General features: G+C 43.6%; 1 protein-coding gene and 1 pseudogene across 1 annotated transcript in view; both read left to right on the forward strand.

Annotated features, from left to right (window-relative positions):
* The window catches only part of LOC123248049 (integrin subunit beta 3 binding protein), a 42,289-nt gene continuing 15,435 nt past the window's right edge, over window positions 1–26,854 (forward strand). Inside the window, exons 1-4 of the mRNA XM_044677211.1 lie at window positions 1–49; window positions 9,926–9,968; window positions 13,813–13,945; window positions 22,174–22,243. Of these exons, the coding sequence (XP_044533146.1) occupies window positions 45–49; window positions 9,926–9,968; window positions 13,813–13,945; window positions 22,174–22,243 (251 nt within the window). The 5' untranslated portion in view covers window positions 1–44. The remainder of the gene's footprint in view (window positions 50–9,925; window positions 9,969–13,812; window positions 13,946–22,173; window positions 22,244–26,854) is intronic.
* LOC123247478 lies at window positions 20,921–21,496 on the forward strand (annotated as a pseudogene).

Raw genomic sequence — 26,854 nt, forward strand, 5'->3', positions numbered from 1 at the left:
ACCACGGAGTCGGCGGCGACTGTTCCGGTTCCGGTGGTGTCGAAATGCCGTACGTATCCCCAGAGTAACCCAAGGTTTAAGTCTTCCGAGGCTGAGGTGGAGCTTGGTCACCATGGAGGCCCTCTAGACACCCTCCTCCCCCCTTTTACTGATGTAGAAACCGAGACCCAGCGGACAAAGCGCTTTGGGTGCCTCAGAGGTCTCCTCAGCCCAACCCGGTCTATCCCCTCGTCCATGAACCGTAGCAGATCCCCAGGGATGCGGGGCATCTCTGCTGGGGCGGGACGTGAGGTTTACCCCTCCCCCCGCATCTCCACGTGGGCTCCTTATCCTGTGCTCTCAGCCTAGTTGTAGCAGTAGCTTTCCCCGTAGCCTATCCTCCAGTGAGATTCAGAAAGCCTCCAATCATTCTGCATTTCCTAGAAAATCAAATAACGTTATCAAACTTAGCATTTATTTAGTGCTGTAAGAGTTTGCCGAGCACTTTATAAATGCTCTCATTTGATTCCCAAAAGAGCCCTGGGAGGTGGAGGCTATTATCCCGTTTTACAGATGAGAATAGTAAGGCAGACAGAGTTTCATTGACTTGCCTAGCATCACACAGTTAAGGGTCTGAAATGAGATTTGAACTCCTGGCTTCCCAACTCCAGATCCAAGGCTTTCTATCCATTGTGCTACCTAACAGCATATTGTACGCATTTAAATATTTCAGGAATTCAAGTATCCACAGGCACACAAATGATTTACTTCCAAATTCAACATTTTTGTTGGTTGGATTGTAGAGAGGAGAATCAAAAAAACTGTAGGAAGTAACATTTGAGTTGACCTTTGAAGAATGTATGGAGATAATCTTTTTCACATAGATTTGAAGCCATGGATGTTGCTAAGAGATAGGATACATAGAGTTGGATGGTAGGACCAGGGATAAAAATAAAATGCCAATATAGAATTATTTAAGAGATGCCCGTTTCAGAGGGAAAGAAGAGACTGGAATTAATGAACTAGATATCTAACCCCATCCTAAAAACCTAACAAATCAATACATAGCATTTCCCTTTTTAGTCTGTTTTTATTGTTCATTCACAATACCCTTTTTATCTCTTGTCTCCTAAATTTATATTTTTAAAATTCTATTTGGCTCTAGACTTCATGAGAAATCTTTAAAAATTCTCCTTTCATTAAGGGTCTAATTTTTTAAAATTTTCTATAGGATTATATTCAGTTTTGCTTGGGTAAATTATTATTTTGCCTTCTGGATTATTGTATTTTAAACTCTCTTACTCCTTTCTAGCAGTGGTTGCTAAATTGTCTGATACTATCAAATCTCAGTCTTTGAATTCTTTTTTTCTTAGTCATTTGCTGTATTTTTTCTTTGACCAGGAAGCTCTGCATTTGGATATCTTATTTGTGGGAATTTTCATTTTGAAGTTTCAGAAGGTGATTGGTGTATTCTTTCACTTTGTTCAGTGGTTCTAAGAAATTTGGTTAATTTTCTTTTGATTTCTTGGTGTCTAGGCTCTTTTTTTTGGTCATGGCTTTCAGGTAATATGATGATTCTTAAATTCTTTCTCCATCAGTTTTCCAGGTTAGTTGTTTTTAGTATGAGATATTTTGACTTTCTTCTTTTTTTTTCTTAGACTTTTAACTAAGTTTTTTGGCTTTATTTTACTATTATTTCTAATTATCTCACAGATCCATTGACTTCTGTTTGATCCTTACTACTTTTCAAGGAGTCAATAGCATGGATATAGTCTAATGCCAAGCTGTTAATTCTTTCTAATTCTTTCTTTATAACTTTCATTTCTTATTCATATTTTCCCCAGCTCCCTCATTTCATTTCCAGTTGTTTCTTCTAATTCACTCATTTCATTTATCAAATCATTTTTTGGTGCTTTTTTAGTTTAACTCATGTTTTGGCTCTCTCAGGAATTCTACTTGAACTTGTACTCATTCTATATTTTTCTTTGAGACTTTGCTTAATTGTTTTGGAGTCATTTTCTTCTGTGTTTCTGTCTTGAATATCCTGGTCATCATATGGCCCCTTCCTCTATATACACAGCCTCCACTGATGCTCCTTTCCCTGGACCACCAGCCCTATCCACTGGCCCCCTCTTCTATCCAAACTGCATATGTGAGCCAGAGCTAAGAGTAAGCTTACTCACCTCCCACACAAAGTCAGGCCCCTTCCGCCAGTTCTGGGACTCTTTTCTTCCCCTGGTGTTCTGCCTTGAGTAGACCTCAGTGTTCAAAGAACTCCGTGTCTGTTTCCCTTTGCTGAATGGTGCTTTATGTCCTGGTGAAGGCTCAGGCTGAAGGGTTTGTAGATAGCTGTCTGGGAGAAATTGGCTGGATTCTTTCTGCTGCTCTGGCTTCTTTGTCATTTTTTGGCCTCTTACTTCAAATCTCTGGCTTTTCTGCCCACCTTATTCTCCAAACACATTTAAGATAAACATCCTTATAAGAACTGGCCAGTTTAAAAAAAAATGGTTGAGTCATAATTTTGTTGGTTTTGATTGTAAAATACAGATGAATTATGGGTAATTTTAATCCATCCCTTGTTTTAACCTTTAATAACACCAGTACTGCCCAATTTCTGCTTTCAGTCCTGGATCCTGTTAGAAGAGAACTCCTAGATCTGTAATATGTGACCATTTAAGAGACAAACATGACTTAGATATATTTAGAAACAAAGAAAGGATGGTTTAAAGAAGGCTGCATATCTGTAATTGGAGTGAATTGTGTTGACTCAATAAGAATGCTGCTTCTGTTATTCTGGAAATTTTATTGATCTAGTTAAGGAAACATTTACCCAGCATAGCATGGCTTTGCTGTGCACTTTGCTCATCTTGATGCTATTTCACCTGTGTTCTTTGGTCTTAGGTAGTATTCTCATTATTCCAGCTATACCTTTAAATCACCAACACCCCATCCCATGCCGTTATTTTATTTCTTTGTTTCATTATTTTTTTAACCTTGGATTTCCATTTTTCTACTTTGTGGGTGGCTGGATCAGCAGTTTACATTTATAAAGCTCTTTACTTCTTTCTCCCCACTTTCCTCCAAGATATGCCCCCTTTGCCCCAGAGGTCACCCCAGCAGTGATTGCATATTAGCTCTTACGGATGGCTTGAGATTTCATATGTGTGAAGCTGAGCTGGTGCTGGGTCCTGCCCTAGAATGAGTCCTGGAACTTTTTTCTGTGTAGCTTCATGTCAGCCAACCTTCTTGGAAGAAGTTGCTTTTGTTTATTATAGATCAGAAGAAATCCATTCTCACTGACAAAGAATTCAAAGTCCAGCCCTTCTGGATCACGGGTCAAGTAACAAATATATCTCAGGTACCTCCTTTTGGAAAGGTGAGGTAGTAGAAGATGTAGGAGCTCTTATAGAGTATGTGCTCTTAAGTATCAGAGCTCTGACTGGGGCATTCCCCTACAGTCATTTATAGTCATCAGTATCAAAGGGGTCCAGACTGAAAAATAATGGTTTGGATAGACTTTGCTTCATGGCTGGACTAAGACATGAGCTAGGCTTGTAAAGATTCCAGGAAAAGGGAGATATGTTGTCCTTGACTGTGACTTGAAGGACTGCATATGTTTTGAGAATACAGGGTGGGTCTTCAGGTAATCTGCCGGTCATGTAGTATTTTTCAGTTAGCCAAAATAATGGAAGTTATTGATTTTAAATGATTGAGTCAACTTTTAAAGTTAGTGATGTTGCCTTAGGTATTTGTATTATCTTGATATAAGTATAAAAAAAATAAATTTATATTGTTTCTCTAGTAAACAGCCCCCAAATTACAGAATTTCAGAATTGGAAAGAACCTTAGTGGCTATCTAGTCTAACTTGTGTCTGAAAGGAGTTTCTATTAAAACATAATTGAAAATTTGGCTTTCAGCCTCTTCAAGGAGACCTCTAGTGAAGGGTAACTCACCACCTTAAAAGACAACTGATTCTTTTTTTGGGCTGTAGCATAGACAGTAATGATGTAGCTTGGAGGAAAGATAGTTCTGTTTTGGACATGTTGAGTTACAGAATCTAATGCACTCAAGTTTGGTGGTGTCAAACTCAAATAGAAAAAGAGGCCACTAGACCACACATAAAAGGTTCCCTGAGAGGGTGTGTATTGACTTAGAAAATCATATAACAACATTATCCATGTTTTATTATATTTGTTTTTAATATTTTATATTTAACAAATATGTATTTGTTAAATATTCTCTGAATCTGGTTTTGGTTGTATTCAGGAGTATTGCAGGCTACATGTTTGACACTCCTAACTTCAGCACAAAAAAATGTGAGAAAGTCACCTGATTGGGGAAGCTCCAGTTAGGACAGAAGGCCCCTGCAGTAGCCTGATAGAGGAAATCAAAGAGGGAGAGGGAGGGACAAAAGTGGGAACACCCCAACTAGGGATGAAGACCAGGGTATCACCCTAACCTAGGAGAATTTCAACTGCAAAGCTCTGGTGGAGGCTTTGAAATTTCCTAGTTCTCTGAGCCCAGAAACACAAGTGAAGTGGAAGCCAGCTGTGACAGGAGTCCAGGAAAGAATAGGTAAGGACCATTTAAGAGTATGTGGAATATCTCAGACTCTAGGATTCCCAAACCAAGAACAGAAATGAGAGTTAGGAGCAGATAAAATGTTGAACATTTTATGAAGAAAAATGAAGAACTGTGGATCAATAATCACCCAAGAGGAAATCCCAGAAAAAAAATAATTCCAGAACTACCAGCAAAGCCTCAGAGGAAAAAACAGACAAACTTGAGAATATTGTCTACAAGAACAGCTAGAAAAAATGAAGCCAAGGATAAAAAATACAAAAGACTTCTGGAGGAGAAAATTGAAAGGAGAATAAATAGCTTAGAACAGAAAATGGGAAACCTTACGCAAGAAGCAGACACCTTGAATTTTAGAGTAGATCAAACAAAACTTAATGAGACAGTAAGAAATGTTGGAACAAAATTCAAATATTCAAAAAATTGAAGAAAATGTAAGGCATCTATTCTAAAAAATAATTGATTTGGAAAACAAGCCCAGAAGGGAGAGTCTTTGTATTCCTTGAGAATTATAATACTCCTTACTTCCAGATTCTCAGAAAAGTAAGTTTCAAAAAATAATAAAATTTCCCAGAAGCCTAAATGAAAATAGAATTCACTGATCACTTCCTGAAACTATAACCTGAAAACACTCAGGAATGTCAAAGCCAAAATCCAGAGTTTGCAGATCAAAGTGAAAATACACAAGCAGCCAGAAAGAAAAACTTCAGCTACCAAGTGTTCACACAAGACCTGGTAGCCACCACTGGAAAGACATAATCTGAGAATATAATATTTCAATAAAAATCTTACAACTAGAATAACTTACCCTGAAAGACATTCTAATCCTCCAGGGAAACAAATGGCTATTTAGTAGAATAGAGGGCTTTCAGTGTTTCTGATAAAAAAGACCAGAGCTTAGTAGAAACTTGTAAATACAAACACACAAGTCAAAAGTATCCTAGAAAGGTAAATACAGTAGGGAAGAAGAGATAACTTTCCCTTCAGAATTTCATGGCCTCAAGGATTACAGAAGAAATTAAATAAGACAAATGGACTGGGGACAGATTTGTTCTATTTTGATGATCTTCAGAGAGGAAAGAAAAAGAAATACATCTGAAAAGAAAGGAGGAAGGGGGAAGCTTAACATTTTTTTAAATTGGGGTGTATGAGAAGAGTGTGCAGAGATGGAGGCAAGGTGTGGGGGCATCAAGTGTCACACTAGGTGCTCTCATCTGAACCACAGAAAGGATTGAAAGCACGGGCACACACATGTGCACACACAAATGGACAAACACACACCGCATTTGTGAAAGAAACAGGTTAGGGAAAGGGGAAGATAGGTTAAGAGGGAGGGTAGAGTTGAGGAGAAAATCCAGAGGATAAAAAGCAAAGAAGACCTTTGTAGGAACCAGAAATGGGGGAGGGTAGACAGGAGGTGCAGGGGAGTGGGAGCAGATCCCTTCAGGGGCAGATTACTAGTCTTGTTTCCCTGGAATGGGGGAGTGAAGAGTGGCAAAGAGGAAAAAATATAAAAGGATGTGAATAGCAGCTGTCATACCAGTTAGGAATTTTTTGATGTATATAATTGAGAGTACATTTTAAGCCTGAAAATTTTATATTACTTTATTATTTTACTAGTCGCTTGAGTATTGCATTTAAATCTCCCACCCCTTAGAATGTCTATATTTCTAAACACGTCCATGTCCATAGTATGTACAAGTGATGCCTCTCTGGTCACCTTTGGACAAATTTTTGAAAACACAGCACACAGTAAGCATCTTGTGAGAATGTTAAATATTTGCTGGTGCTTTTGCTGTCATGTATTAAAGAAAAGTAATCTCACTGCATACTGAGAGAGCTGTCATATGGTTGCATGGGATGAGGAGAGATATGGGGGTCCCCTCTCTCCTTCCTACCTGTGTATGCTCCTAGCTTTTACGTGTTTGGTCATCACCCAGCTCATGTCAGAGGGATATGTGAAGAGATGAAAGGAAGAATGCCGAAGGGTTGATAGAGTCTCTCCTTCCTTCTTTAAAGCTCATTCCCTAGTATAGGATAGAAAATAAATCATTTTTAATATCTCGATTTACGTACAAGGAGTCACGTGGGATATGAATTTGGTCATTGCCTTTCATCAAAGGATTTCTAATCATCTCACAAGCACACTCAGTGATCCTCTAAACACCCCTGGGCAGTTGGTGGCTGGCAATATTTTCATCCCCATTATAGTAGAGAATAAATGGAAGCATAGACATACTAAGTGATATTTTTATCTTCCATTCAGAGATTTCATAGTACTTTACAGGCCAGTGTTATTATCAATTCTATGAAGCTTAGTGAGATGATGTGATTTGCCCAACCTTCGGGGAAGAATTTGGCATAGCATAAAGGATCCCAAAGTTGTATCCACTTGACTGCATTTCTTCTTCATGCCACTGTCACCCCCATATTCTATTCCATGTTCAGTCCCTGTTTTTAGAAGTCCCATGACAAAGCATTTAGTTTATACATTTTTAGAATACTAGTCTAGGCTTATACCCTCATTAGCTTCAATTCACATTCTTTTCCTAAGCCTCTGTGGAGCATTCCTATCTCATATTAAGTAGCTTGGGAAATGTTCAGAAAGCATGGAGGAGAGCTCAAGCCATGCCCACTAGTAGTTTTACTTATTTGGGAATAACTTCTTGAAGTTTATCACTAGTGATATTATTCAACATTAGTATAGAATCAAACCCCACCTGATTTTTGTGATGTAATGAATCAGATTTTTAAACAAAATAAGTCAGATTGTGATACCAAAAAGAATATTATCGTTAATATAAATTAAACTTTTATTAATTACCTACTATATACTAGGCACTTTCTGAAGGCAAATTATGGGCCCTGAGGCATCCATTGATAATGTAGTCATCTTTTTTTTTTTTTTAACCCCTATTTTCTATCTTAGAATCGATACTTAAGGTTCCAAGGTAGAAGAGCAGTAAGGGCTAGACAGTGGGAGTTAAATGACTTGCCCAGGATCACATAGCTAGGAAATGTCTGGGGACAGGTTTAAACCCAGTGGAACTCTGTATCCACTGAGCTACCCAGCTGTCCCTGTAATCCTCTTGTATATGTGGACAAGCCTAAACTTCTAAATTTGCAGAATTCAAAGAATTCCATAATTTTACCTATCACCTACTTCCCAGGATGACTCATTAAGCCTGGGCTCTCCTCTTCTAGCCACTTAGCATGCCTTCTGTCTGGGGGCACATCCTGGCCTTCTTCCCTTTGACTCCCCAACTCCTCCATCTCAAGACCTTTGTCCCTCCTTGGCCTTTTCTGAATCCTGTAACAGATACTTGGTAGAATCTCACCATTTCATCTTGCAAGTGACCACAGTGGACATTATTAGATTGAGTTCTATCTGAAAAATAATCCTTGTGGCATTCCCCATGGACAGGCAACAACTGTGAGCTCCTTGGGGACCGTGTCCTTGTTTTAACCTTTGGTGCCTCCCCCCACGTACACCCCCCCTCCCACAATCCTCAGTAAATGTTGGGGAAACCAAAACACTTCCTTGTTCCTCCAGACTGTGCTTTTCTACATGGGGCTCATTTGGTGTTTTAGAAACTCACATTGGACGAATCACTTTCCCTCAGCCTCATCCTGCCCTTTCTAGGCCTTGTTCCCATCTTCTCCAGGCTGGATGGTCCCTGGCCCTCCTGCATCTCTTCCTGTTAAGGTTTTTTCCTGCCTTCGGGGCCGCCTCATGAAGCTTTCACAGATCATGGTAGCTGTGTGTGATCTCGTCTTCCTCATACAACTTTGGGGCTCTTAAATCGTCATATTTTGCTTTTCCCCTATTAGAGTGTTTGTATTTTGAGGCCAGGCTCTATGCCTTGTTTCTATTTCATATCTTTCTAGCCTAGCATAGTATCTTGTCCATAATAGACATCCAAGTACTCTGTTATACTGAATTTAAATGAAGATGTTTTTAAGAGTCGTGGGTTTTTAGACCATCATACTGTACAATCTGCTTATTTTAAACCAAATGTAAATTATTTTGTTTGTCATTTTTGGGCTACTCAATGCCATTATTTTCTGAATGCTTGGTTGAGAGTATATAGTTATTTGATTTAAAATAGATTTCTGAAGGATCTTTTTTAATATTTATTTTAAATGACTTCATATATTTCATTAAAATAATTTTGTGGATTAGGATAACATAATATTAACAATGGCAGTAATTTTGTCCTGAAGTTGGATATATCTTCAATTTTGGAATCTATTGATTACTCAGGAATTTGTTTTTGGTCATCTTGGATCTCTTTCCTGGGATTGCCAACAACCTTGAGATAATAAGACAGGCAGTAACTGAACAAGGATGCATTTTTCTGTCATTTTCTTTTTGCTTGCAGAAGAGATTTCTCAGAAACTCCTGCTCCATGAACTTTCATAGTGTTTCTAACTTGTTTTCTGCTTTAATTTTTATGTAATTAGTTTCTATTTTTGCAAGGATCAAGGAGATACTCTAAAGCTACATTTGTCACTGGGAAAACTAGGCCTAATTTATGTTGACCTTTTTCTCCTTGGAGTATTTAGTCTGCATTCAATAAAATTTTGATGACTGCTCTTTAGAAGACAGCTGCACGAAATAAAGTCTTATAAATATTCTGCTTTTCCTTCCTGAGTATTTCCATGAACAGCTGGCCATCCAGTTCAGCAGAGCAGATTTTGCACATGGAGAAATGGGAAGGTGCCTGATTCAGTTTAGTAAAGAAGACCAAAATTAAAAAAAAAAAAAAAGAGTTTCTTATGGGTTGGGGACTTGTAAAGGCAAGGAGCATCTGTTCCCTAGTTAAGCCAGAGCCTGGTAGCACTGAATCATGATAAGAGCTCAAAGGATGGAAGGAACAACTTTTTTTTCACCTTGACTCTCAGTATTTTAATGCTTGATGCATGATTTTTCTACTAATGACAAGTTACTTTCAATACCTACATTAAAGGTATGTAAATGATTCTGGTAGGAGGATTTTTCTGGGGAGGTAACAAGGAGAGCATGTTTTGAAATCTGGTGCATTTGATAGTAATGCTCGTGTGATTAGTTTGGCACGCCAGGTAGCTGTAAAGTGTCTTTAAAATAGAGACATTTATGGAGCTAATACCATTTCTGAAGGTGTGCCATCTTTCATATATTATTAAAAACACATAACAAGGTACAATACACTGCCTCATGTGAGAGTTGCTTTTCCTAATATAGATCATCTTCTAGTTTTGTAAAATACATGAAATCGAGGTGCAAAATTGACTCTAAAAACTTTGCATGTGTGTATTATAGCCTATGAAAATGTGGTTTCTTGAGGCTTGTAAAATTTAAGATCTCTTTCAATATTTTGTTTACAGTGTTAAAAGATCCCTGAAGCTGGATGTCTTATTACAGGAAAATGTAAGTATCTAATTGAGTATTTTAACTATATGTGGGGAAATTATATGGATTAGACCTTTGAAAAATCCATTTATTTCTTTAAAAGCCTTCTTACTAAGCAAAGGAAAGAATTTATTTCAGTGATCTGTTATTTTTGGCAAGTCTTTATCTCATGTTGCTTACTACTTTTTGTTAATTTTTAAAAAATAAAGTAGAAATGATTAATCAGTCTTCTTAATATCTACTGTTACCTTAGGAGGGAAATGTGAGCTACAGACCTTAATGAGACAGCGTATTAGAAATTAGTGTATTGCAGAAGCGAATGTTCTGCCACAAAAAAAGTATAAATAATTGGAATTATAAGAATATTTTCATCAATGGATTGTGTAGATGATTGTGCAAATGTTGAAGAAGAAGCATTAGCATTTTTATGTCAGAGCTCTAATTACCTCTGTCAGCTCATCTGGGTTGATTAAACAGTACAGTAGCAACACTACCATGAATTTCAGCACCGTTATCACAATAAAAATAGAATTGTACTCTTGCCATCCCTTTTTGTAAATCTAGTTGGTACATTCTTAGCGCCAACATGGCAAGACATATGTCACTTTCTTATGTTCTCATACCAACAGTGGGTGTTGCTGTAAACCCTAATGCTGGGACATTCACAGAGGTAGTAAGATGAGAGGGAAGTCGATTCCTGTGAAAGTAAATTAAAACAAAGCCTGGTCAGTAAATGAGCTTCTACTCTTTCCCATATGGCAATGTCATTTTAGAGAAATGTGTTTATGTATAATTCCTCTTTGGATGTCTCTCTGGTATTTAGCAAAACAGAAACTTGAAATTTTTAAAATCTCTGAGATACTTTTCTTTTATTTAAACAAAGGTGGCAAAATACTGCAATGGCACTAAAAAGATCATTAGCAATTTAATTAGCAGTTTAGTGGACCATTATCCAACTTGTTGGGTTCAGGATGCAGCTGTGACTGTAATTCTGCATCTGTTTCTTGAGTTAGAGTAGGATTTTGGAGAGGAGTCGTCCAGCCAGAAATTAAATGCGGTTCTTTTCTGCCCCAAAGCTCTTCTTTGGGAAATAGAACACCATTATTTGAACTGAAAAAAATTGCATTTTTGAGTTCATTCTTTTTGTGTAGTACTGTGGACACAATGGCAAACTTGCTGTCCGTTTTTCTTTAGATTAGGATGGGTTGGAATGACCGAAAGAGAATGTGACCCTTCAGTCCAACCATTTGGAGAACCTGATGACTCCTCAGTATAGTTAGAGAACTTTTTGGTAAAATATTTTGTTCAGAATTTTTTTGATAATGACTTTATTCATTAAGTATTTCTTAAGCCTTGAAGTGGAAATCACCTCATTTTTTTCCTAGAAACACCAGAAATATGGAGAGAAAGTAACTCAGGCAGAATAAGAGTCTTGAAAATTATAGTTCTAAAAAGCAGCCATTAGGAGTTCATGATAGTGAATAAAAGGCAGTGTGGAAACAATCAGGAACTCTTCCCTCAAGTTGTGGAAGGACAATTAGTTTGCAGATACAAAGGAAGTAACTTGGAGCTATAATAATCTTGTTTACTTTTCCTGTCCAACTTAAAACAAAAAGCCACAGATGCAGAGGAGCCTTTAGTTAAATAATAATAATTTTTTAAAAACCAGTATGATGACGACGGCTAGCATTTCTGCAGGACTTGCTAAGTGCCAGGCACTACACTAAGCACTTTATAATGATTATTTCAGTTGACCCTCACAAGCACCCTGGGGAGTATATGTTCTTAATATCCCCATTCCACAGATGAGGAAACTGAAGCAGACAGGAGAAGTGACTTGCTCAAGGTCACACAGCTAGTATGTCTCTGAGGCCTGATTTCAACTCAAGTCTTCCTGAGGTCAGACCAAAGATTCAGTGTATTTTGTTGTTGTTTTTAAGGTAACAAAAAATAAATCATAAAAAGATATCTTTTGAGGGATAGAAACTCGTATCCAAGTGGAAATGTGTGACATAGTTGTAGTTTAGACACGTGGCAATTGGATAAAATAATTTTTGGTGCAACTAGGAAAACAGATCAACACAAATGTCCATTAGGGCAGTAGTGTTTCATTCCTGGGCCACAGCCCGTGAAATAGTTCTAGCCAATCGATTCCGGGAAAAGTGGTGCAGGGACTGGATAAATGTCAGCTTGATGCCTAAACTCCGAGCACCAAGTGATCTCAACGTGGAGAGGCCAGAGCATGACTTGGGAGTCAGAACCTTTATTTTCTCATGTAGGAAGCCTGGAAGATAGGATTGGGAAGCTAAAATTTGGGATGTTCTCCGATGCTTTAAAAGTTTGAACCACAACTATAAGGAGGGCTTTCCTGTAGGGTGTTTGGTGTCACAGAGATTCTGGAATGGAGACCAAGATCAGTGGAAAGGGAGCAGTGAATACAGAGCCAGGGTTGGAGACAAGAGGTCCTGGGTTCAGATCTGGCCTCAGACACTTCCTAGCTGCATGACCCTAAGTAAGCCCCTTCACCTTGATTCCCTGACCCTCACCTCACTTCTTTCTGCCTTGGAAGCAATACTTCCTAGTGATTCTAAGACAGAATGTGAAAGTTTTTTTAAAAGCTTAGTAGAAAAGTGATCGTGTTTGAGGTTTCTGAAATGTGTGCCTAAAACTAAAGAATGGTTCAGCATGAAGCGATTCTTCAAGCTGGGGCTCCAGACCAGAGCTGTTGCTCCCCAGCGTCTGGCCTCCGTCTTTCCCTGTTTACACAGAGGGACAGACCAAGGAACGGCTGAGGAATGATGGGAGAGCAGCCACAGGAGGCCGAGGGGATGAGGACTCCCCGGATTCTGTCCTGCAGCAGCGAAGGCCCTTCACAGGCCTCCAGTTCCTGCAGGAAGAGAGCAGACTGGCTGGGAATGGCCCCTCCACCCACCAGGCCACCCCTCTGACACCTCTCCGTCTCCAGGAGGCTGGCACTGACCGCTAGGGGGAACTCGTGCTCAAGCCTGGCACTCTCCAGTTCTTCCATTCTGGGATTCCCAACCTCAGACTAACAGACTCTCTTGGAGAGCATCGGGTGACAGGGAGCTCACTACCCGTTAAAGCAATAATTCTGCTTTTGGATGACTTTGGCCCCCAGTCTCCTCCGGGCTTCCAGCTCACAATTTCCCCCTTTCCAAATACTTGGTGTTTCTTCCTGTGTTTGGATTCTCTTTGCCTTTTGTCCCTATAGACCGTGATGTGCCCGAGCTCTCCCCTCAGACAGATCTCCAGGGCCTGGCACACCGCGCTTCGGGCTGCCTGTCGCCGGCCCTCCTGGCCCGGCCCGCCCTGTAGTCTTTCTCAAATGGATTCAGGAGTGACCGGGGCGGCTAGCAGTGAATGCTCCGTCCGCTTCCCAGAGAAACCTTTAGGGTTACAAGTGAAGTGGTCCTGCTTCTAGGATTAAGGCCTGAACACCCAAACCTGCCGCTGCCCTCTGCTCGCCTGCTCGGACTGGGCTGGGGAGGAGCCGCTGAGTTGGAGCAGCCGGCTCGGTGCCGGGTTCAACAACAGACCCCCAGCTTTCTTTTTTTTTAAAACCCTTAACCTCTGTGTATTGGCTTATAGGTGGAAGAATGGTAAGGGTGGGCAAAACGGGGGTCAAGTGACAGCTGGGAAGTGTCTGAAGCCAAATTTGAACCTCCTGTCTCTAGGCCTGACTCTCAACCCACTGAGCTACCCAGCTGCCCCCCTCCCCCAATCCCCACCCCCCCAGCATTCTTGAGCTGAGCCTGGGAGGGAGTGGAGGGAAGGGCGAGGGAGGGCGGATGTGTACTTGGGCCCTTCTCAGCATTTCTCTGAAAACCGCCATCTCTGCTAGTCCCCCCAGGCCTGCCGGAGCCGAGGACGCTTTGTGGCGTCCTATTCCCCAACCACTGGAACGCGGCAGATCAGCCCCTCGTCGTCTCCCCAGACCCACGGCGGCCGGGAGCTGGGAGGCGGCCCTTGGCACGGTGAGTGGCGCCGTGTCTCCATTTCCATAGGATTCTTCTCCTTATTGACTAACCTGAAGCTTTGAATACAGGCCCAGCCGCCAGTGTAGATGTGAGATGGGAACCTCAACACAGAGCTCTTCTCCTAAAATCTGTTCCTTCCCATCACCGTGTTAGGTAGAAATGATGCTCCGCTCGCCTTCCGCTCTGTAACTGATGAGGATGCTTCCTCAATCTAGGCAAGCTGCCATTCCCAGACTTTGGGGGCATTTCCAAATGCTCTCCGCTTTTACCATGCCATCTACTTCTCCTTAGTTAGACTGCTTGAAGTCAAGAGGGCCCGAGTTCCAGTCCAGCCTCAGATAAGTACTTCGCCCTGGATCCCGGGCCATATCACTTAGCTACCCTTTCTGTCAGTGTTCTCCTTTGTAGAATGGGGATGATAAGAACACCCACCTCCAGGATTGTTGTAGAGATGGAGCCAGCTCATTCTGCTAAAGCACTCGACACAGAGCACTGCCTGGCACATAGTATGGACTAGGTAAATGCTAGCTATTTTTATTATTATTGCCTCAAAATCACACATCTTACACATTTTGTTTTTTTTCTGCTTTATAACGTATGCTTTGTTCACATCAAATCCTCAAACACAGCTTTCCCCTGGAAATTCTCCCTTGTAACAATGAAAAGTGCTAGCAAAACCCAGTGATCAAGCAGCTTCTTTCTGACCCAGTGGTGTGTTCGTATAATTTTGGAGCTGCTTTTAAACTGGTTTAAGTTTCTACCAAAGAAGAACTTGTGTCAAAATGAAAAGGCTTTATTTTTAGTATTTTGAGTTTGATTTTACTCACACATGTTCTTTTATTATATATTGGATGTTTTGTTTGTTTTTAAACTCCTTAACCTAGTATCTTGAAATCAGTACTGTTTACAAGACAGAAGAGTGGTAAGGGCTAGTGTAATGCAGGGTTGCAGCAGGAGCTTTTTGCTTTTGCAAATTCAGCTGTAGCAGCCCTGGCAGTTAGAAGGTTTAGAATGTTCCCAAAAAAGCAGTTGGAGCCTGATGCTATAAATAGTCCTGAAGCTCCAATTGAGGGGCTTTTGCCTGTTGGCTTTGGGGGCTTTTGGCTTCTGCCTTTGCCTGTGTGCCTTGCCTTTGGGCATTTGGACCTGGCCTGATTTCTCTGGACCTCTCCCTGATCTCTCCATTTACATCCCTACTATTTCCCTGAATTTTCCCCTCTAGGCCCTGGGAAGAAGGGTGGTTTTGGTGGTTGGACTTTGTGGTTTTAGCTTCTGTAGGCAAGTAGGACATCCTAAAACAAACCACCCCCTTATTTAGTGATCTGATAATACCTTTGCTTCAGGGAGTGAAACCTTCCTGACTGGGAGAGCCAGCCTCTCAGTCTGACCCTCCTTCTCTGTGACCCTCCCCCCAGCACCAGCTTTCTCCCTAGCAGCCGCTACAAACCCTGAAATCCTCTTTCCCTTAGCCTAATTCTAACATCATTAAATCTCCTTTGTTACCTACACAAAGCCTCTGGTGAATCATTGTATTGAATATTAAGGCAAAGGGTGAAGAGGGAAGAAATTACTTTTATTTCTTGGGGGAAACCTAGGCATCCATCTTGGGCAGGAAGCACCCAGCGCAGACTTCCTGCAGACCTCGATTTCCAGGGCAGGGAGGAGCCTTTGACTCCTCCCTCAAAGAGACCTTAGAAATTAACCAGAGAAAACCCTCCAGCCAGATCTAAAACATTTCTGACTGGCCCAATTCCTCTTGTATGGTAGAGATACCTTCCCTGCCTGAAAACCCAGCCTATTTCCTCCCAGGACCCTCTGTCTTAAGCCTCAGTGACTAGCCTGTTTGAGCAGCCCTTTCTCTACTCCCGTACATTCCCTTATCCTCCTATATGCCACCTGCTTCATTCCCTTACCTCAGCTATCCCCCTCATTCCTTCTCCTACCACCATTATCCCTCCTCTTATCAACATCTTTTTGCCTCCAAATTCCATAACACTTGGCAGTGGGGATTAAGTAACTTGCCAGGGGTCACAAAGCTAGGAAGGGTCTGAAGCCAGATTTGAACCTAGGACCTCCCATCTGTGTAAATGGAATTAGCTCTAGCCCATTCATAGTCAAAACTCTATATCATCCCCACCTCCCTTAGTGGGAGGGGAGATGAGTTACCCACATGTGACTATAAGTAGCAAATCAAGAACAAGGGACTGCCCTTTGGGCAGTCCAAATCAGTGTAGAGGCTGCCATGTGTCCACTTGAATTAGAGGTGGACCCACAGGAAGTGAGGTGAGACACTATCTCTTCAAGTATGTTGGTTACTTCCTGTTGAGGCAGTTCTGGCTTTGAACTTGGTGCAGAAGGTTCTCAGCTGAGACCTCAGACTGCTTCCACTCTGAATTGTCACTTGGGTAAGTTAGGCTGACTTCCTTGGCCTACCTTGGCGTTTTTCCAAACTCTAGCTTAAGTAGCCTTTTTCCTCTCTGATTGCTAAGGTCTTGTGGCTGTAGTTCATTTTAATTAGCCTTTTAACCCTCTCTCTCCATCCAGGCCTCTGCAGGCCTGGACTATCCTCTCCCTCTCTCTATTTTCCTACCTTTTACCTTCCTAATTGTAAATAAACTACCTTAAACCCGATCCTGACTTGGGTCTATTTTAATTATGGAATCAATCTGAATTGTTGATTCCTGGAGGCCACACTTTAAATATATATCTATAAAATACCTAAAATCTCCCTCTTACACATCTCTGGGCCTGGCTCTCAATTCACTGAGCCACCTCTCTGCCTCCTTGCCATGCATTTATTCTAACTGCCTAGTTAGGTTGCAAATAGAAATTATTTTTTGCTTTGATTCTAGTCCATTGTCATGTTTATCCTGTAACTATTTGGGGTAGGATTATACTTACAAAAGCACGAAATGGAATATATATTTCTAAAAGACAGTTCTGGGGTGTTTTGTGTTCATATAATAATCATGTTAAAATATACATGAATACTTTACAGGCTGAATATATTTGTATTTGTGTGTGTAAGTGTATGTATAGGAAGATGTCTGCTCCTCCAGATACACTGAGCTGTGAATGATTTTGAAAGGCACACGTGCTGTATTTCCTTACTGAGAGTACACATGGACTCAAAGGACAGTTCTTTCTATTCATAAAAAGACTGCTTCTATGCTCACATTTGACATTTAGGAAGATAATTATTACACTACTTAGCTTGTGAGCTCTTTTCCTAGAGTCCTACAGATTCAAAATGGCGGCTCTGATTCTCTACTAGATGATGGCTTTGTCCTTTGTGACCAACCCCAGGCCTCACTTTTCCTCATTTTAATTCTGCTCATTATAAAATCTGTGAAAATCCAACTGCTGGTTTGAATTGTCCATAAATCTATCATATGGATGAATCGTTTTCCTTGTTTAATATTAAAGAAAAAGTCTTAAAAGAATTAAAGAAACTGCATTTTAAAAAGTAAGCCCAGGGGTAAAGAGGTGGCTCAGTGGATAGAGAGCCAGGCCTTGAGATGGGAGATCCTGGATTCAAATGTGGCCTCAGACACTTCAGCTGTGTAACCCTGGGCAAGTCACGTAACCCTCTTTGCATCAATTTCCTCATCTATCAAATGAACAAGAGAAGGAAATGGCAAAACTGCTCCAGTATCTTTGCCAAGAAATACCCAAAAGGATGTGACTGAAAAACAACTGAATAACATCATCAACAAAAATCTGTGTTTATTTGATGTTGCCACTTTCTATGGCCAAACCTTCCTGGGCAAAGCATTATCCCTCTAAGCTCTGATATTCTCAAGTATTAAATGATAGGTACAAGACTTCTAATGATTCTCTCTGTCTTCCACAAGCTATCACTTTAATTTGCTAACAATTTGGCTTTTAAAAGAATATCTTCTTCATCGGAAATAGCTACTGTAAATGAGGTTCATGGAATCTTTGCTGGCCTGTTGAGATTTAAGACCTTCTGGACCCAAACATGTAAAAGGCACAATTTGACCCTGCCCAGCACTTCCAGCTTCACAGGGTTCCACATTTGCACATCAGAATCATCCTCTGTGTAGTGTGGGCCCTTATTGAGCGCTCCAGTCATCACAAATTGATACTGATTATGTTTTCTTTAAAATGTGACAAACACGGTACTTTAGAAGAGGTGATTATTTTTATCCCTCATCTGCAAAAATATATTGAACACCCACCAGGGGTGAGGTGCTGAAACATTTCAGAAACAAGCTTATGTTCTAAAATGTAGGGTTTTAATATCATTTGGCATTCTAAATCTGTTAACCAGACTCTGGAAAATAGAATCTTAATTTTAATTCACTTAATTTTACTTCTGTTAATTTTTACAAATTGGACAGACATTAATGGTTTGATTACTTATGGCTTATTGCTTTCTTAGTGTGTTCCATGCATATGAATAAAACCCTTAATTTTATACACAATTATATCCCATTTTCCCTCTTTACAGAAGGAAGAAAAACTTTCTAACCCTTTCCATTAGTCTCCTTGCTCAGAGTCCCTCTGGGCCAGGGATCCCTCACCTCACCAAGATTGCCAGCTTTCTCCGGCCTGTCCTGGGGACATTTCTACAGGGCGAGTGCTGCCTGCTGCCCCTCTGCTTTAGAGGAAAGGCCAAGGCTTTCCCTTCTTTTCCTCCCCAGAAAACACATTTCCTAATTGGGCTTGTTTTGGGCAGTGAAGATGGAAGTCTCCAGAGGGTGCCTTCAGATCAGTGAGAGGAGAACAGACATCTGTAAAAGTCGCAGGGAGCTGGGGTTTCCTTTTAAAATAGTTACTATTTTTTACTACAGATTTTGTTGGCATTGTGTGAAGATTTGAAGGACTAGCACATGGAAGAGGGACTCAGCATGTTCTTGGTGCCTGCTGGGAGCTCTTGGAACCTGGGGCAAGTGGTGGAAAGGGAAGTTTAGAATGGAGCAGAAAACAGGGACAGGTTAAATGGGTGACCTCCCCTTCCATCTTAGAGGCAGTACGGAGTCCTGGTTCCAAGGCAGCCGAGCAGCAAGGGCTGGGCACTGTGACCGGCCCAGGGTCACCTAGCTAGGACATGTCTGAGGCCAACCAGCCTTGACCCCAGCACCTCCCATCTCTGGCCTGGCTCTCCATCCTCTGAGCCCCCTCGCTGCCCCCTCAGGTGTTTGACTGGGCTCCTATTGACTGGAAGTTGTTAGGAAGAGACGGCTTAGATGAAGAATATTCAACTCTTAATTGTTTAATAGCCTAAAGCTTCGTTCATGTATTAGACCCCAATGAGACTAATATGTGATCTTCACACGGTGCCTCAGTCAACATTTATTAAGCGCCTGCTGTGTGCCAGGCATCCTGCTAAGCTGCAGGAGATATCAGAAAGGAGGCAAAAGAGTGCCCTGGAGGAGACGCGTGACAGGGGCGCAGGCCCTGCTGGCGTGGTGGCCCTGGCCATGCTGCCAAGCTCTGGGGAGGGGGAGCACCAAGCCGTGGGGTCTGAGCCCTGCCAGCAAGAGATGGAGCACAGCGGGGGCATGGATGGGCCACACGTGGCAGGCCGCGATTGACCCTCGGGCAGCATCTTGTGGGAAAAGCAACAGGGAGGGCACAAGCAGAGGCTCCGGGCCTGGCGTCCTGGCCAAGGCTGTGCTTGTTGGTTTTCTTCTGGCACTGGTTTGGATGATTTTTCTTTTCTCTGAGGGAGAAAGAGAAGCAGCAGATTCTCTCTCATGGCTGCTTTTCCATTGTCCAAATGGGGAAGGAGAGACCCAAACAGGAAAGGCCCCCACCCTCAAGGCCCTGATAGCCCTTTGGCGGGGAGGCCTGTCCCCTGATAAGGCTAAGCAGAATAAATAAAAATCAGCAGGGGGCTCTGAGAGGGGGTCTGTGCCAGCCGGGGAGGGGGTCTGCCCAGAAAGGCTTCACATGAAACAGGCAGTGTGTGATCCCAGGAGGATGGGGTGTCCCAGAGCTGGGACGGGATTGTCCTGGGGGAGCCTGAGAAGGCTGAGCCAAAGGTCCGGGGCTCCATCCATGCTGGGGAAGAGATTAGACAGGCCCTTTGGGACTGTTTTACCATAGAGGCAGCCCTGGGATTGGCCGAGCAGGGGAGTGACCTTGCCAGGCCCCACAGTAGGGAAAATCACCTGTGGCAACTGTGGAGGGAGACACTTAAACCATGTGTACCGGTGCAAGAAGGGAGCCTCGCTGGCTCCTACCAGTTGCTGCAGGGGCTCTCAGGAGACCCAGTGAGTCCACAAACCTGGCTGGGTGCGGGTCCACGTTCCCCTGGAGAGTCACCAAGAACCTCCTGTGACTCCGCACAGCAGTTAAGATGAAGTGTCAGAGTCCTAGAAATGGTGAATGTTGGCAAATCAGGAGTTAGGACATCTTCCATGGAGGGAGAGTCTTTATATGTGCAGTTCATTTGTCTGCCCTGCTCAGAAGAGCCCCACAGGTTTATTTTCTTTTCCAAAATGAAGTTAATGTGATTTTTTTTCTGTTGTAAAGGTTTTTAGTTGATAAAAATTAATAAATATTGTCATATCTTAAGGCCTTTTAAAAAAATAAACATCATAATTTTCAAAATATGGTAAATAAATGCTTACCTTAAGAAGTAGGCAGTTTGATCTCTGCTCAGCACCAGTTGCACCCTGGTTAATCTTGACAACCAACTATTATCAATGTCTCTTTTATTTAATTAAAAATTTTTCTTTTAAAAATTAAAAATAATCCTACCAATATCGAGTTGTTCTTTAAAAATAGAATTTGAGAGAAAACATATGGCCAGAGGGCTTAATGGATAAGTAGGCTTATTGTGACTTTGACTTCCATGAGAGAGTTTGAGGTCCCAGCTGTGCTATTTATTTCTTTTCTGACCTCCAGTGAATCTTTTAGCCTTTCTGGGCCTTGTTTATAAAAATGGGGGGGGGGGTGTCCAGTCTCCTCCTGGAGCAGTGACTGAGCAGAGCCCGAGCCATGGCTGTGATTCAGAAGAAGCTGGTGATCACAGGGGAGGGTGCCTGCAGGAAAACCGGCCTCCTCAGCGTCTTCAGCCAGGATCAGTTCCCCCAGGTCTGCGTCCCCACAGGCTTTACATCGCTGTCACCGAAGTGGACAGCAAGCAGGCGGCATTGTGGGACACAGCCGGGCAGGAAGTCCAGGACCGACTCCAGCCGCTCTCTTACCTGACACCGATGTCATCCTCGTGTGCTTCTCCATCGATACCCCAGTCAGCCTGGAGAGCATCCCAGACAGCTTCTGCCCCCAACAGTGTCCCCGTCATCCTCGCGGGCAACAAGAAGGACTGAGGCAGGGTGAGCACACGTGCACAGGGCTGGCCAAGATGAAGCAGAGGAGGCCCGAGACATGGCCAGTCGGATCAGCGTCTTTGGCTGCCTTGAGTGTTCTGCCAAGACCAAGGAGGGGGTCCAAGAAGTGTTTGAGATGGCAACAGGGCTGCCCTCTGCACTGAGCTCCCCATCCAAGGCCCACACACCGGGCTCCATGTTGCTAGTTCTTGGACCCTTCCTGCCCCAGGCTGCGTGTGTCTAATCCTGCCCCCTGCTCTTGATCCTTTAGGGAAGCTCCTCATGGGCGCTGAAGCTTCGATGGCCCTTACTCCCATCTGACGTGAGAGTGGGCTTTCCCCAGTCACCGAGCAAGGGCAGGGGATGAGGAGGAAAGGCCATGACTGTTTCTCCCACCTGAGGGAGGGGTCACCCCACCAGCATTTTTTACAGAACTAGTTCTGGAGCCTCCTTCTCTCTCAGATGCCTCCCAGGAAGCAAGGATTCTCCTCCCCCCAACCCACTTTAGACACAGCTGAAGGTTATTTCTCATCGAGTCTAAGTCTATGAGGACTCTGAAAAAAAAAACGCGAGGAGAGGATGACTCAAGGATATCTTATGGCCCTGTCTAGTTCTTCAGGCTTCTTGTGTGGTCTCAGTCCAGGTCAGTCTACATGTGTTCCCAAAGAGGTTTCTTTGATTTTTCTCTTTCATGAATATCCTAGTGGAAATTTCATAGGAAAGATCCTTGATATCTCTTTAAAAGAACACATCATTTAGGGCATAAATAAAAGGCAAATGACAGGTGAGTTACTGCTTTAAAAAGATCCTCTTCTTCCCTGAGGAAATTTCAGCTTCTTTTTGAGAGGTTTTGAAACTCCCCTTTTCTCTCTGCATTTCCCTTCCAATTTGTGATCTTTTTATTTCCACTTTGTCCCAAAGAGAGAATGGAATTTGGTTCTACCCCTGGATTCCCCAGAAGAGGGCAGCCTCGCATGGAAAACAAAGATGAGTAAGTCTGCTCTAAACTCTCATTTTTCTCTTTCTCTGGGAAGACTTAATGTTGAAATGACCATTTAAAAGAAATCATTTCCTTCTAGGGCTTATTACTAGTAGGCCCTGCTAAATCACACTTTCTGTTTTCTTAGTAAAATTTAACCCTTAGAGAAGAAAAATACCACAACTTTTCTATTTTGATAGGCTCATATACTAGCTTATATTATGCTGTTCTTGGGAGGTTCACTAAACCCAGATTTCAATCCTGCGGTTTGTATATGTCCACTAGCCTGAGGAAGAGCCCTCTCCTTTACTTTGACGTGGAAGGGAAGGCGTGTACTGTGTTGTAGAAACATTAAGGCCCATCATGGGAGGGGTAACTCAGCAGCTCCATGGACAGAGAGCCAGGCCTGGAGATGGGAGGTCCTGGGTTTAAATCTAGCCTCAGACACCTCCTAGCCGGGTGACCCTGGGCAAGTCACTTAACCCCCTTTGCTTAACCCCTACTCCTCCTCTGCCTTGGAACCAATACACAGTGATTCCAAGATGGAAGATGAGGGTTTAAAAAAAAAGATAAATGAGTGAATGAATGAATAAAGCATTAATTAAGGTCTTACTATGTGCAAAGCACTGTGTTAAGTGCTGGGGATACAAGTAAAAAAGTAGACAGTCTCTGCTCTTAGGGCCTCTTATCCTCATGGGAATGGCAACACCTATGGAAGGTTTCAGCTGTAAGCTGATGTCGTCTCTGGAACTCCTGTCATTTCCCTATAAACTCATTGGAGCCTCTGCTGTTGAACCCTTGGCCAGGCCTGGGACTTGAGTGGCAAGACTGATCTGTCCTGGGTCCCCAGCAGCCATGTCAGCCTTCTCTTTCAATAGTGTGAGTTGCTCTGTGTTTGCCAGCTGTTGGGATTTATCCCTCTTAAATGGCCTCTTCTTTGGTTCCAGTGCCCGAGGTTCTCCCTTGTCCAAGTCTCTTTGGATCTGGATTCAGTCCTGATCCAAGGTGCTGTAAAGAGCCTGGGACAGAGCACTTATCCCTGAAGAATTCCATTAAAGACTTCCTCGCTGGCAATTTACCCCTTTGTGACCCAGATCAGCCATTCAGCCAGGTCCAAATTCACCTGATTTTCTCCCAAGAATCTCTTGAAAGGAAAGTGCTCAGGCCAGCCTGTGTTTCCGTTCTTCTCTAGGCTCCCTTCCTGCCCTGCTCCCAAGCAAATGCCTTGTCCCTCCCTTCCTTCCTTCTCCTCAGCTTCTAATTCCACTTTGACACGATATCCCCAAACCCGCCAAGTCTTCTCCTCCGTGCCTCCTTGGGCTGCGCACTCAGCTCGCCACTGGGCTTTCCGTGTTCCCCATTAGAATGTCTCCCTTTCTGTTGAATCCGTGTCTTCTGAGCTTAGCAGACTCGCACATAGGAAGGCCTTAATAAATGCTCGTTCTCTTCCTTCAACAGAGAAACAAGTGAGAATGGGGCAGAGAGGACTAAGATTCAGATCTACAAAAGGATTAGTCAGAAACAAAAATCTGACCTTGGAGGGCGCATCCTGCAGGGGGTTATCTGCAGTCACTTTAGCACAGGGCTAGCCTGACACACGGGAAGCACTTAATGAACGTTTATTAACTGAGCAGGGCGGCTAGATGGCTCAGAGTGCTGGGCCTGGAGTCAGGAAGATCCCAGTTCAAATTTGGCCTCAGACCCTTATTAGCCGTGTGACCCTGGGCAAGTCATTTAATCCACTTGAGAAGAGCCGCAGTATTTTTGCCAAGAAAACCTCATAGATAGTATTGGTGTGATATGGTCCATGGGATCCCACAGAGTCAGGCACAACTGAATGACTGATTGGATGGGGGAAAACTTCTATCTCATTGTCCCTGATCTGTTTTCCGCTCTAATCCTGTGTATTTTAGTCACTTAAATACATGACTCCGACTAGGCTTCCCCAGACTACCTGCTCCAGGGCTCCAGAACTCCAAGAAGGCTTAAAGCTTCCATGTGAAGCGGGAGCAAAACATTGTTTTGAAAGGATTTTCTTCAGCAGAGTGTCATCCATAAATCAAAACTGCCCAAAACACCTTCCAAGGCCTAAACTTCAGGCCTTTAAAAACATGATTGTGAGGGTTCTCCAGGCTGCCCAAGCAGGCCAGGATGTAAAAGGTTAAGGATGCCTGTTTTTACTGTGGTCCAGAGCTGGGGAAATGGGTCCTCAGATTATACTTGCCAGATTATATCCAACAATGACAATGAGGTGGTGAGTGATGGAAGCAGAGTGCTACTTCATGGGGCTGCAGTTGGAGAAACAGAATTCTTATTTTGAATGTAAGTTCGGAGGGGCCTGGGGATCAGAGATTTATAATTGCTCCTGACGATCAAGTTAAATTCCAAATTCGTCCAGGTGCTTTTACCCAAGAAAATTAACACAGCTCCTGCTTTTGACCACGTGTTTCTTGCTAAGTATGGTTTCTAGGTAAGAATCGTATCACATTTCTCTAGCGCATCGTGGTTGGCCAAAGAGGTCCAGGTAGAGAGAAGGCAGTTTTATCCCCATTTTGTACATGAGAAAATGAAGGCTGGGGAGGTTCGTTTTGCTTGTGGTCACGGGGCCAGGGAGGTACTTACTTATTTTCAAGTCAGATTGTCCAGGTAGGCAGCCTGTTCTTTATTTATTTTAAACTTGAATTTTCAGATTCTCTCAGATCTCCACGTCATTTCCCCCATAATCAGTTTCATAAAAATGCTGGCTGGTTCTGCTTTATCTTAAACGAAAAGCGGTGGGAGGACAGGCCTGGCTGTCACAGTTCTCTTCACAGAGAGATCTAGGCTCATGCCTTGTATTTTTTAAAGAACTGACAAATTTTCCAAAGGCAAGCCTTTAGCTACACGCCAATAAAGCACATTTATAAACAAACACCTACACACTAATATTTTATGGGATCTTCCATACACTTTATGTTCTGAGAGGAAAATAGATTATAGAACACACACCACTGGCATTTCCTGCTCTGGCACCATCTGCTGCCGCCGCAAACATCGTCGCGGTGACTTTGCATTTTCTCTACGACTCACTTTAAATACCGATTTCTGACAAGGTCGGGCCTTTTGGAGTCTAACAGAGATACGTTTCACTGGTGTCCAGATGACACTATTTTTCTAACCAAACCACAATTCTGGAATGCACTCGGGGACACGCGCGATTGCAGGCCAAGGTTTATCTCCGTTTTGTAATGAATGCACTTAGGCTTGTGGGGTTTATTTTTAAATTTCATTTTCATTGTTGTGTCTGAAAGACTCCTTCAGGAAGGAGCTTGTCCTGGGGGCAGAAAGGGGGTGCCGGGGTGGCCCAGGGAGACCCTGCTGACATTTTAGATTGAAGGGGACCCTTCCTCACCCCTTGGATGGGCCGAGCGTTCTGACACGTGCGGGTGCTCCGGCTTCCCTTGGCAGCCTTTTGGGCGGCTCCTGGTGGGGGCTCTGGTGGCATCCTCAGAAAAGGTCCGGCGCCTGCTGGGCTGGCCCTCCTGTCCCCTCTTCTTCGGGGCTTCCTTTTTGTTCTGTTTGTAGCCGGCACGTATTAGATTAAACTGTCCCCCAGCATGCAGCAGGGGCCAGTCAGTGCTCCAAGCACAGACGACCCGAAGCTCCTTCCGTCCTGACACCTCCATAAATGGGGGCAAACGAACACCAGGTGAACTTACTGCAGGGTCAGGCCAGGCCGCTCGGAGGAGCAAAGGAAAGACGGGATTGCGCGAGGTAGAGGGGAGGCAGGAGAGCATCCCAGGTGGGGCGCGGGGAGGACCCTGGGAGGGCCGGGGGGCTGGAGCAGGGAGTGCTGGGCAGCTGCCAAGAGCCCGGGAGGGGAGCCACAGGGAGTGCGGAGTTCCCGGGGTGAGGGCAGCCCCGCGGCAGCCTCTGCTTGAGAGCAGCGTGAGTGGGCGCAGGCCTCACCCAGCCCATGGAGGCCGCAGAGGAGGTGCTCAGGAAGGACGCTGTGGATGGGGAGAAGCCGGCTGAGCGGGGGGCACGAGGTTGGGGCCTCGGGGAGGGACCAGGAGAGGAATGGGAAGTAGTCCGGGTCTGAGGGAACGGAAGGAGCAAATTGTGGTGCCTGCTGAGTTGGAGGTGCTGCAGGGCAGAGTCAGAACCGGGGCATGGAAGGCCAGGAGCTGAGAGCTGGGGAGTCAGAGAGAGCCGCAAGGGAGAGGCTACACCGGGGAGAGAGTCTTGGAGCCACCCTTGGGACGTGCCCCAGTCAGGGAGCAGGCGTGTGGGACGAAGGGGCCCAGGGAGGAGGGAATGGCGGCATCGAGACTGCATTGCAGGGGCTGCCGTGGGGTTCAGCTCACAGACGGGTGGTCCTGAGTTCAAATCTAGCCTTAGATACATCTTAGTTGTGTGACCCTCTCTTAACCCCCATTGCCTTCCCTTGCCTTCTTCTTCCTGGAGTCTTGACATTTTTCATGAAATCACCCCAAAGCTCTGGCAGCAGTGGCCAGGCGTCCAGGTGTGACCACTGGGCACCACGTCCAGGCTTTGGACCCTCAGCCCTCTGCTGAGCATCCGAGGCTTGAGGAGGACGGAAGTGGCAGGTGTCTTTGTTGGACTGGCTGTGTGAGGGTATTC

The sequence above is a fragment of the Gracilinanus agilis genome, chromosome 4, assembly GCF_016433145.1.
Source record: "Gracilinanus agilis isolate LMUSP501 chromosome 4, AgileGrace, whole genome shotgun sequence".
NCBI classification, from domain to species: Eukaryota; Metazoa; Chordata; class Mammalia; order Didelphimorphia; family Didelphidae; genus Gracilinanus; species Gracilinanus agilis.